General features: G+C 39.6%; 1 protein-coding gene across 3 annotated transcripts in view; it reads right to left on the bottom strand.

Annotated features, from left to right (window-relative positions):
• CDH18 (cadherin 18) overlaps positions 1-13,344 on the bottom strand; it is a 454,121-nt gene that overhangs the window by 46,972 nt on the left and 393,805 nt on the right. For all 3 annotated transcript variants that reach the window (XM_073332279.2, XM_073332277.2, XM_073332280.2), the window contains one exon: positions 11,490-11,626. In XM_073332279.2, coding sequence (XP_073188380.1) covers positions 11,490-11,626 — 137 coding nt within the window. The remainder of the gene's footprint in view (positions 1-11,489; positions 11,627-13,344) is intronic.

The following is a 13,344-nucleotide window of genomic DNA, read 5'->3' as shown; positions in this document are numbered from 1 at the left end:
GAAGTTGTCACCTGCATCAGAGAAGATGACTCTATTGGGAATATTTGAGAATGAAAGAATAGTGGGAAAAGAGGAGATTCAGAACAGAAAGGACACCAACTGGTCACTTCTGAACAGCTGGAAGAAAGGAGCAAGCTGTCTGGTCACTGCTAGAGGGACTTGGAATACCAGTAGGCTTCCCCTCAGAAGACAATTCAAAGTAAGGTGGTGGGAAAACCAGACCCTGGTAAAAGAAGATTTTAAGGTATAGGGGAAACTCAAAGTTGGCCCTCCGTGATAGGCACACCATGAAGTTTCCTAGGAGAGTACAAATGAAAGGACAGCACATTTCTTTTTAGTTGGGAAAATACAGTTATAAGCTGCCTTCTGTTTACCTGATCCCCCTTCTTGGTGCAGAGTTGGGACAGTCCAAGAGCATGCATTTCACTGGTGAGAAGTATGGGAGGTGGATTCTGCCAGTAGCTGAGCCTGAGCTGATCTGTGGCTAAGAGGAGCCTGATCCCAACTCCAGCAGGTTCGTGCATACGGACTGAGTGGGATATGAACTGGAAAGAAGCAAAAAACTAACACAAGGAGGCAGACAGACTGAGGGACAGAGGAGAACAAGGAATGATTGTAGGAGGAATGGACTGGGAAGAAAGTGACAATGTACTCGTGGATGAGTAAATAAAGCAGCAAAAATGGATTTGGGGGTAATCCCATCAATTTTGGGGAGAAAGAAATGGAAGATGTCAGGTGAGACACAACTAGAGGGAGCTCGGGGTGACGAAGAAAGATGATGACTCCCATTCAAAGAACAGCATTGCTCCTCTAAAGGTGAGAGAAATACATTGATAGGGGAAGGAAAGAAAAAAAGTGAGTGAGAGCACAACATAGAGCATAGACAGAAACATAGTGTTCCCTGTAAAGGTATAAGAGATTCCATTCCTATGGGATCAGAGGCCAGCAACTGACTGTCTGGCTGATTAGCCACACCCACTGCAGCTGGGGAAAAGAGCTGGAACTTAATTAGCTGATCCTCATAGAAGAAGGCAGTAAGAAATGGAAGGAGGGGTCAGCAATACCCTCCAGAAAGCTGAGGGGCCAGTGGCTTTAAGCCCAATGGACTACTGCTAGAGAAACTGTATTACTAAGGTTCTGAGGTAAGAACCAGGAAAAAATGGGTTGATAAACTAACTGGTGTGAGGGGCAAACTTGGGGAAGGGACTATTCAGCCTGCACAGACTTTGAGGGAAGAGTCTGTGAAGTTTTTTTCATTTGTTTTAAAAGGCTTGAAATAACAGTAATATATATATAACCTACTAACCCTGCTGAAAATTGCTTCCCTGGATTCTGTGAGAGAACATCAGACAGAATTACCCCAGGGAGCAAGTTGGCTCAGCAAGAGCAAAACCTGGTCTGGTAAAATGATGTTGCTATAGACAGGCCCCACTGCTTTACCCTGCCCCTTTGCTGAGTGTTTGCAGAATCCAGAAGCTTGCAGGTAAGTTTCCTGTTTGGAGCAGGAATTGGTGAGGCTGCTTTTAGTGTAGTTTGTTCTTTCACAAAATGTATACAAGCCGTGTTTGCTTGAACAGGAGTGGTAACAAACAGCAAAACAGGCAACTTCCTTCTTGCAGAACCTTCATATCAGAAACTGCTACCCTGTCTCCAGAGCAACAATCTTGCACCTCTGTTACTTTTCAGGGGGTCATCACTCCAGTTCAACTACTTAACAAACTTTGTGCCCCTCGCATTTTTCACCTGGGAAACCCATAATCGAAAGCTGCTCATGGACACCACATAATGTGGAAAGGTGAATCAGGGCCTTTACCCTTCCTTTGTGCAACTGCTCTCTAATGAAACATCTTAAAGGCTTAGACAAAGAAACATTCTTAAATGCACAGGATACCCTTAATAACACTCTGGATTCAGTTATTGCATGACATCTTTGATATCCGGTATAACTAGGACCAGGATTTGGACTGATGAATTCAGTGATAGTTTTCTATGAGAAAAGAGTGAATAAATACTTTTAAAATTTTGGTCTGAATTAATGTTCTAGCAGAATGTTCAGAAATTCAGAAAACCTTGAAGCATTTTGTACACCAACCCACACCACTATGAGTCAAAAAATGTCATGAAGCTTATGACAAATAACGAATACTCAAGTTAGTTCATAAGAACATAAGAATGGTCATTCTAGGTTGCAGACCCATGTTCCATATAGCCCCATATTCTGTCTTCCAACAGTGGTCAATGCCAGATGCTTCAGAGGGAAGAAACAAAACAGAGTTATTTATTGAGCCGTTCATTCCCTGTTGTCTAGTCTCAACTTCTGGCAGTCAGATGATTACGGACATCCAGAGCATGGGTTTGTGTCCTTGACCATCTTGCCTAATAGCTATTGATGGACCTATCCTCCATGAACTTATCTAATTCCTTTTTAAACCCATTTATAGCTTTGGTCTTCACAATATCCCCGTAATAAGCTCCACAAGCTGACTATGTGTTGTGTGAAGAAATATTTCCTTTAATTTGTTTTAAACCTGCTTGCTGCCTATTAATTTCACTGGGTGACCCCTGGTTCTTATGTTATGTAAAGAGGTAAATAACACTTCCCTATTGCCTTTGTCTACACAATACATGATTTTATAGACGTCCATCACATCCCCTCTCAGGCTTCCCTTTTACAAGCTGAACAGACCCAGTCTTCTTAATGTTCAATAACCCTGATAATTTTTGTTGCCCTTCTCTGCACCTTTTCTAATTCCAACATATATTTTTGGATGAGGTGACCTGAACTGCACTCAGTATTCAAGGTGTGGGCTTGGACTTACATAGTGCCAATATTATATTTTCTGTCTTATTATCTATTCCTTTCTTAGTGATTCCCAACATTCTGTTAACTTCTTTGACTGTCGCTACACATTGAGCAGATGTTTTCAGAGAACTATCCACGATGACTCCAAGATCTTTTTCTTGAGTGGTAACCGCTAATTTAGACCCCATTATTTTGTACATATAACTTTATATTTTCCAGTGTGCATTACTTTCCATTTATCAGCATTTAATTTCATCTGCCATTTTGTTGCCCCGTAAAGTTTTGTGAGATCCCTTTGTAATTCTTCACAGTCTGCTTTGAACTTAACTATCTTGAGTAATTTTGTATCATTGCCGATCTTTGACACTTCACTTTTTATCCCCCTTTTCAGATCATTTATGAATATGTTGAACAGCACTGGTCCCAATACAGATCCTTGGGAGACCCCATTATTTACCTCTCTGTACTGTGAAAACTTGACAGTTTATTCCTACCATTTATTTCCTCTGTTTCAATCAGTTACGGATCCATGAGAAGACCTCTCCTCTTATCACATGACTGCATACTTTACTTTGGCCTGTCAAAGGCTTTCTGAAAATCCAAGGACAGTATATCCACTAGATCACCCTTGTGAATATGATTGTTGACACCCTCAAAGAATTCTAATCGATTGATGAGGTATGATTTCCTTTTACAAAAGCCATGCTGACTCTTCACCAACATATCATGTTAATCTATCCATCTGATAATTCTGTTCTTTGCTATAGTTTCTACCAATTTACCTGGTACTGAAGTTAGGCTTGCTGGCCTGTAATTGCCAGTATCTGAAGCCTTTTTTTTTTTTTTTTTTTTTTTGTAGATTGATATTACATTAGCTATCCTCCAGTCATCTTGTGCAGAGACTGATTTCAGAAATAGGTTATATACCACAGTTAGTAATTCTGCAATTTCATATGTGAGTTCCTTCAGCACTCTTGGATGAATACCATCTGGTCCTAGTGACTTATTATTGTTTAATTTATCAGTTTGTTCCAAACCCTCCTCTACTGACACCTCAATCTGGAACACTTCCTGAATTTGGCACCTCATAAGGATGGCTCAGGTATGGGAATCATCATAACAATTAATTATTCCTCTCAAACACTGTACCAACAACTAAGAAAAGTGCCTGTTTTTTACTTAATTTTCCGAAAACAGAGGGAAGGTGAATTCTACTAAGTCCAGCGAAATAACTATTTTAATATTTCACAGAGTAGGGGGAAGCATTTATGTTACTTTTCTAACACATGTGAACAAGAACAACAATAATTAGTTATATCCTCTTAGAAAATAAAATAAATCTTTAGCAAGAAAAAAATAATACACTGTGGATACTGAACTCTAAACAGTGAAAGAATATATGAGACGTGACTATATGTGGTCATATTCAGATTTTGCGGTCTTGCACATCTATGGTGGTTGCTTAATTATAATCCAGATTAATAGCCTCAAAAACATTCATATGTTTCTTTGATGGGCAGTGTCTTTGATCTTTAAAATTAGGGATGTGAGTTTGAAAGAATCTCACTTGTTTTTGAAGGTAATTACATCAACAACAATTCAGGTCCTATCAGTGCTAATTCACAAGAAGAAAAAAAACCTTTTCCCCTTTTATACACCAGAATCATATCATCCCACCAGGCTGTACATATATAAATTCCTTTATCTTTCTTCAAAGTTAAACAAGAGTGCTTGGGTGCATCTATCATCTGTTTCCACGGTATGCATCCGATGAAGTGAGCTGTAGCTCACGAAAGCTCATGCTCAAATAAATTGGTTAGTCTCTAAGGTGCCACAAGTACTCCTTTTGTATTTACCTGGGATCATTTCAATATTGCAGCATAAACCATTGCACATTTTATTAATATATCACAGAGTTGCTGCTTTGTATGTATATAATTTTCCCTTTCCCTTTGAAGCTGGCATGAGGAATGGTGGTGGTGGGGGGAAGAACAAACAAACATCATCAAATATCTTTGTTTTCCAGTATCTCATTTTATCTTAGAGACTTGAGGACTTTTAAAAGTATGTGGCTGCATAATAATGTTTCAAAGACTCTTATTTCCTATCTCACTGTGGGATCAAACTTCCATGTGTGCAGTATCATTTCACATGGTCATATTTTACTCTCTTTTCCTAGAACTTCAGACATCCAGAGCTTAAGAAAGTCTATGTGGATCTGACATTACCCCAGTGGATAGCCTTGCTATTTTCAAGTTATTTAATTTGCTCCTATTCTCTGCATCCTCTGCTCTGCAGGTTAGAATCCTATTTGGAAAAAGATCTAGGAACCATAATTAATAAGTCTTTGTGCACACTGGAATTCAGGCTTGTTCTTGGAGTTTATCCTAATGGTTGCAAATTCTCCTTCCCCTCTCTAATCCATTCTGGTTATAAATTCAGTGAGTTCACTTGATAGCTACATAGGAATATAGGTACTACTATTCTATATGAGGCCAGTGATCTATCTAAACCAGGATTCTATATCCAACAGTGGCCAATACCATCTCCTTCGGAGAAAGGAGTGAGAAATTCTGTAGAGTGCACTAGTATAGTATGTTTGACGAAACTTTCTTTCAAATCTTCAGTACCTAGAGGACAGTTTATGCCCTAAAGCATGATGGTTTCTATCTTTCCAAAATTCATGATTTTTGTTAACATTTACTATTATCACTCTGGATGATATTATTATCCATTTTAATGTCAAATCTTTTCCCCTTCAATGACTTCTTGTGGTAATGAATTCCACAGACTGATTGTGAGCTGTGTTTACCATGTGGCAGGTCTCAGAAATGTTTAGTTCAGTTGCTAGACTTACTGCTGAAACAGATTTCCTGACAAAATCCTTCTTGTTGGAGGAGAGAGAGAGAGAGCATCTGGAACACTGGGCCAGTGAAAGACCTGAGGCCTGAACCATAGTCAGTAAAGTCAGGCCATAAACCAAAGCCAGGCCAAGTATTAAAACAGATACTTACAAGTTCATGGTCCAATACATGAACTTTGCAAGGGTTATTGCTAGTTCGTTGCTAAAACACAGGCATTCCTAAGAAACAACAGATACTGGGTATGTACATGAACACATCTCAGAAGATTAACACAGGTACATCCTGACCTAATCCAGATAAAAGGGTTTGACAGAAGTGATACTTCTGGGAGGAGTGGTAGATACGCTGGAGGGGAGGGATAGGATACAGAAGGACCTAGACAAATTGGAGGATTGGGCCAAAAGAAATCTGATGAGGTTCAATAAGGATAAGTGCAGGGTCCTGCACTTAGGACGGAAGAACCCAATGCACAGCTACAGAGTAGGGACCGAATGGCTAGGCAGCAGTTCTGCGGAAAAGGACCTAGGGGTGACAGTGGACAAGAAGCTGGATATGAGTCAGCAGTGTGCCCTTGTTGCCAAGAAGGCCAATGGCATTTTGGGATGTATAAGTAGGGGCATAGCGAGCAGATCGAGGGACGTGATCATTCCCCTCTATTCAACATTGGTGAGGCCTCATCTGGAGTACTGTGTCCAGTTTTGGGCCCCACACTTCAAGAAGGATGTGGATAAATTGGAGAGAGTCCAGCGAAGGGCAACAAAAATGATTAGGGGACTGGAACACATGAGTTATGAGGAGAGGCTGAGGGAGCTGGGATTGTTTAGCCTGCAGAAGAGAAGAATGAGGGGGGATTTGATAGCTGCTTTCAACTACCTGAAAGGGGGTTCCAAAGAGGATGGCTCTAGACTGTTCTCAATGGTAGCAGATGACAGAATGAGGAGTAATGGTCTCAAGTTGCAGTGGGGGAGGTTTAGATTGGATATTAGGAAAAACTTTTTCACTAAGAGGGTGGTGAAACACTGGAATGCGTTACCTAGGGAGGTGGTAGAATCTCCTTCCTTAGAGGTTTTTAAGGTCAGGCTTGACAAAGCTCTGGCTGGGATGATTTAACTGGCAATTGGTCCTGCTTCGAGTAGGGGGTTGGACTAGATGACCTTCTGGGGTCCCTTCCAACCCTGATATTCTATGATTCTATGATGAATGGGGATGTTTTGCTTAAGTCATCTGGAGCAAAGTATAAGGGGAGGTAACAAGCAGATGTTGTGAAACATGTAAGGTGGTATGTAAGTTATTTGACTCAGTCTGTAAATGTTGGGGTACCTCTCCTTAATACTTTGTGTGGCCTAGGGGACAGCAGAGAGTCCCACTGCTGACTGAGCTACTCCTTGTCACTGGGCACTCATGTGTTAGCGTAACCTATAACCAAGGAGCCAGAGCGCTAGACTATGCCTTCAGGGCAATAAACCCATGTCCGTGGTCTTTCTTTATGACTGACATTGAGGCCTGCTGAATTAGTAGGCTGCATTTTCTGCTAGTGCTAATAACAGTGGAGCTCCAAGAAAAGAAGCACTGAGCAGCCATAACAACCTGGCAGCAGTAACAACATTCTTCAGCAACATTCTTAACAACACTTGAAATTTTCCTTGGCTGGGACCTCTGATGCAGCATGCCATTCTCATTCTAATCCTCTAATGCCTCCATGTTATGCTTATTTCCCCCCACAGCTCTCACCCCATGTTACTGGAACAACAGGCTCCAAGGGATATTTTTTAATCTTTCCCATTTGTAGCGTGCGTTGCTTTGATTGTTCAAACTATAAGTTAACTTTAATTGGAATTGACTTCAGAGCTGGAACAAGCCTATTAGAAATGAGTGCTTTAGTACTTCTGCCCCTCTCTGGCCCTCATCTTTCTCTTAAAGTAGGCCAGACTCCAATTTGTTGTTTTCAACATTGCTGCATATTGAGCAATAATCTTAAATGAAGCATCTATCAGTGATTCCTGCAGTAGAACTTTCTTCTTCAAAATGTATCAGTGTGTGTGTATACACATCTACCCTGATATAACACGGTCCTCGGGAGCCAAAAAATCTTACCATGTTATAGGTGAAATTGCGTTATATTGAACTTGCTTTGGCCTCGAGCATTTCCGTTATTAACACAGTATTTGACACAATAAGTTTTATTCTTGGTGTTGTTTTAGAAAGGGCGCAACTGATGTCGTCCTTCGCATCAAGCCCAGGGTTGGGGCTTGCAGCTGCGCGCCAGGGTCGGGGCTTGCAGCCATGTGTCCCTGTCGGGGTCGGGACTCACAGCCGCGCACTGGGGTCAGGGTATGTAGCCCCACAGCTCCACACAGGGGTCAGGGCTTGCAGCCCGGAGCAGAGGTCGGGGCTCGCAACTTGCAGCCGTGCGTTAGGCTCGGGACTCGCAACCCCCACATAACTAGGTTGTGACCCCTGAGGGTTCGCAACCCCCAGTTTGAGAACCAATGTTGTAGATGAGACAGAAAACCATTTTTGCTTTACTGCGTTATATCCAAATTTGTGTTATATCGGATCATGTTATATCGGGGTAGAGGTGTATATAATATTATACTGATATATGGTTTGTATCAGTGTTTATTGATACAGAATGTATCTGTGTGTGAATATATATATACACATGTCTGAAACAAGATGATATATATATCATATATATATATATGAATAAGACGTTTTGATTTTTTTTTCCCTCAAGTATGACTCCTCACATTTATCCAAGTTTAAATTTCACTGCCCAATTTCCAATATGCTTAGATTCTTCAGGAGTCCGTCTAAATCCTCCTTAGTTTTTACCAACTGGGATGGGACATACTGTAATCTGATTTCACCACTTTTCTGCCCATTTCATTCATTACATCATTACAAAGTATTCTGATCAACACTGATCCCAACATCACTATTTTCCTTTCAGAGGAACAACTTTTCACAGAGGCTCTGTTCCCTCTCACTAAATCAGCTTTTAATCTACGACAGCACATTGCCCACTCATTCTGTAGTTATTTATTTCCCTTAATAGTCTCTTGTCAGAGACCTTGTCTCAAACCTTTAGAAAAGCCAAACAAATCATGTCAACTGGCTCTCCTCCATCACTATTCCACTTACTTTTTTCAAAGAATTCGAACAGTTAGTGAGACATGATTTACTCTCACTGAAGCCATGCTGTTTTAATCCTATTAATTTACACTTATCCAAGTATTACGTTACTCTGTCTTTAATATACTTTCTCAGTCAGTTTTCCCAGAACTGAGGTGAGGTTCATCACTCTGCAGTTCCTTCACTTAAGATGTAGTACCAGATTATCAACTTTCTTATTCCCTTGACATCTGGGGAGTTCATAGCAAGAGTTATTGCAGACTGTTTTGTACCAACCAATGCTGAAACAGCCAAAACAGCTACTTCAACTATGTTATTTTCTTGGCACATCCCACTTACCCTGACTGTGGCCCTCTTATATCTCATTTCTTATCCATCTTCCCAGTTAATGTGTTAAAGAAACCCATTCCCCTTGCAAGGACTCATGCTTTGTGCTCATTGGGGATGGAATTTTCAAAAGGACTCATCATTATATTCACTCTGCTCCCACTGAGGTAAAACTTCAATGGGAGCAGTTAGGCCAATTCTGAGACCCAGATCCCTTGATTTCAATGGGAGTTAGGTGCCTAAATACCTTAGCGGATCTGGAACTGAGTTCCTCTCAAAATTCCACCCAGAAAGTGCATGTAAGCACCTCCTAGAGGGCTCAGAGACAATATTTTAATCTTAGAGACTAGTTACGGAAGAAGACGACCCAAGAAAGGTTAATCAAAACCTAGTCTGTCTGCCAATCCCTCCCTTTTAACCAAAAGCTTCAAATCTTTTCAACACTCCAGTTTTAAGAATGAGAAGTACATGGAGGGAAAGCAATGCCCATTTCCCCCCACAACAGTGTACAACACTGCTTCAAGCTTTTCTGAATTTCCCCCCACAACACAGAGCACTGTGGATGTAGAATTCTAAGGAGATTGTCTTTTAAAATAGCATTTCATCACCATACATCTCATTTTCTTTAGTTATAAATATAATCTTTATTACTATCCTGTGCACAACACCACTCTCTTGATAATGTGACATAAATAATGTATAGAAAAGCTTCATTTAACTTTAGTGCTATTGAGATTTATTTCTGCAAAAGAGTTACATTTGGAAAGCCTGGATAGCTACTATTCCTTTTCACTTGCAGCTTCATATGGATGGCCCAATGAGGCTTTTAAATCTTAATTAAAGCTCACTTTTACTATGCACCTGTTTATGATTAGGCCTAAATTATAGTTTAATGCATGTTGCATTGTAATAAGACAATTTGCAAAGAAACTGTAAAGCACACCGAGGTCTCAGTGGTTGTGTTTTTTATGACTAACCACATAAAACTCAAGATTTTACTATTTACTATAGGCATAATAATAAAATCAATTTGTTGTCCTCATACAATTATATATATAGTACTAATACTATAGCATATCCTAGTAGCATCTTCCATAAATTAAACTGCAAAACAGATTCAATTTTAATCTGTAGCTGAAACAGATGAAAACAGAAGGGATGCTCACCAGTGTTGGTGGCTATTGTCATTGGTCCACATTGTGTTGCATCATCTTGTGACAATGATGGGATATAGCAAGAAGAAAAGAAAAAGTGCATCTGAAAATACTTCATGTTCCCAAGCAAAATCATAGCCACTGAAAGATTACATTTGTGGGTTCAGTTGGCACAGTTTGTGTGGACACATGCTTAGTATTCCTATCTCCCTTTGTTTTGATGCCAGCATTTATACTTTACCAGGATGGAGGATCTGTGACGAAAATGAGTTCAGTCACTTTTAGCTATTTTCTTAATTGGAGGAGAATTTTAAAAAGTAAAACATTTTTTTCCCTGTACCAATAACATTTTTACAACTTCTTCAGTTAAATAGGGCTACTGACAAAACTGGCTTTACAGATGCGACGTATCAAGAAAATACTCTTATTTTAAGGTTGCAAGTAGCCTTGTTTCTTCAGAGAAATTTGGTCTGGATTAGGCAGTTATGAGCATTTCACATAGAATGTTTGCTGTAGGAATAGGAACAGAATCCAGATCCAAATCTTATCCACTAAACTACAGTGACCCCCTGACAATTTGCTTCAGCTTTCTGTGTCTTAGTCACAATGAGTAAAAGTTTCAACATTTCCTAACCTGTGTCCCATTTTCCAAAGTCAAAAACAGATTAATAATACCTTAAGGAATATTTGGGGATTTAATTTCTTAGATGAAAACAACAGGGGGCGGGGGGAGGGAACAGAGATTCAATCTATAGGGTCATTAGGTTAATTCTAGTTATAAAAGGGAATGGTTGAGTTTCTCAGATTAGGCAATATTCTTAAAAAATGATACTGTTTAGTTATTTGTCAAGAAATATGAAAGCTGATATTCAACCCACACAAAAAGGCTAAATTCCTCCCGGATATGAGAACATTACCTATAATGGAGTTGTGCCCGAGACAAATTGGTACCAATGTGCTTAACAGAGGAAAAGGTTGTAAATATACATAGATGAATAAATATATGTATTTGTATTTTTTTCTGGAATTAGAGAAATAACATGTATACCTCAAATTCTCCTTTACCTCCAAATTGGTGGGAAAAGGCCTGCCTTTGAAGAGAACCTATAGACAATCGGTATAATATTCCTTAAAAACAATTATTAGTCTTGCATTCATAAGATATGGAAGCTTTTCTGTTACACGTCTACTAAATGTATTATTTACCTATCTCAGAAGCAGCAACTGTGATGTTGTACCGAGGTGTTTCCTCTCTGTCAAAGATCTTGGCAGTCTTAATGTTTCCAGTGTTAGCATCAATGATGAAATACCTATCTTCTTCTGTATTATGGTCAATGAAATATCTATGAAGGAATAAAAAAGCATAAATGCACAGATCTACTCCTTGTGGCATATATAATTGCAGAGCTGAAGAAGGCTACAAAGGAATATAATATGGGTTAATTTGTAAGTCTTTAAAAATGGCGCAGATTTTTTAAAAGGTTAGGAGAAGTTCTATATTATCAAAGGATCCAAAATAAAATTACATTTATTTCTTATTTCATCATGCAACTTGATTTATTTATTCAAAACAAAATTTCCACAGGAATTTACAAGACACATTTTGCCAGGAGTTGATTTTTACATAGCAGGAAAAAAAAAGGTTAAATTCTATTATTAATTATTTGCTGTGACTGCAATCCCTCTTGTTTGCTTATTTCCTGTACCAATAGTGTAGCATGTCTCACTGATAATGAATTTTGAAACATGATGACGTAAGATATTTTACAACATTAAGGGTTGCTGGGATCAAAAATAGCTGATTCATGAAACTGCAAGTGACACTGGACTAGAAGCAGAACTAACCAAGCTTAACTGCCTTGGCTTGTTGGCATGTTTCCTAGCAGTGAAAGTGAGAGCCTTGAAGTGGGGAAAGAAAAACAACAACAACAAAACAGAGTGAGGGAACACAAAGAAAGAGATTGGCAAGCAATATTTTTCAATGTATAATTCATTCACGATTACTTTTAATAAATGTATCATTTACAGACTTCAGTCAAGCTTTCTTTCTAACTTCAGGCTTGTTCATAATCTCTGACGAAAAACAAAGGAAGAAGATACTGAATATCTCTTATGTACTGTAAGTGGTTCTTCAGATAGTTTATGACAGTCGTGCTGTAACTGTGATAGTTTGAACATACAGAAGTTATGTAGGTCAAAACAGTAGTTTTGACATACCACATCCAAAATGAAAAATATTTTCATTATGATTTATATATCCCTACAAACATGTATTGTACATTGCAGGATAATAAAATACATAGTCCCTATTCCAAGGAGTTTCTAATTTAAGAGTCTGGCTCCTGCAGACACTGAGTACTGGACACATTGCTTATAACCGAGAGGAGACCCATTATTGACTATTCACAGTAGTATGTACTACACTTAGTTTTGTTTGAACATGAACACTGTACTCTAGGATTAGATATAGTACAATAAGTACAGCTAGAGATGGGAGTAAATGAGATAAGGATTACAATGATAGGAACACATGGATGCTTATGGATAACTATCAAATCACTAGACAAACTATATCTATATTATACTTGATTTTCAAAGCTGCATAACAAATGGTGGCTTTAGTTTTTAAAAGAGGAACAGCTTTGTCCACATCAATTACATATGGCGACAAAGCTCTGACCTTGTCTCAGTGGGCACCGCACTTCCTGGTGGATTACGCTAGCCTCAGAGGCTCACTGTGACCCTCCACATAGCCCTTCTTTCTCTAGAGGCAAGAGTCACAGCCTACTGAGCCATTTTCATCATAAGCCAGCAAGGGAGGTGAGGAGAAGCTACCTTCCCTCGCACAGTCTCTGTTGTCTCCCAGTCTCAGTGATTAGTTGGGGAGGGGAGGGGGAGCCCGGGCCCACGCTCTACTCCAGGCTCCAGCCCAGGAATCCTGATAGTAGCAGCTCTTGGTAGCTGGCTTTTTGGAAACAGGACGAGTACGATTCCCTGGGCCACTTCTCCACAGCAGCCCCCACTTCCTCAATATCTACATCACCCTTACCTCAGGCCTCCT

Source organism: Lepidochelys kempii, chromosome 2 (genome assembly GCF_965140285.1).
Source record: "Lepidochelys kempii isolate rLepKem1 chromosome 2, rLepKem1.hap1, whole genome shotgun sequence".
Taxonomy (NCBI): Eukaryota; Metazoa; Chordata; order Testudines; family Cheloniidae; genus Lepidochelys; species Lepidochelys kempii.
This window is presented reverse-complemented; position numbering and strand designations above follow the sequence as displayed.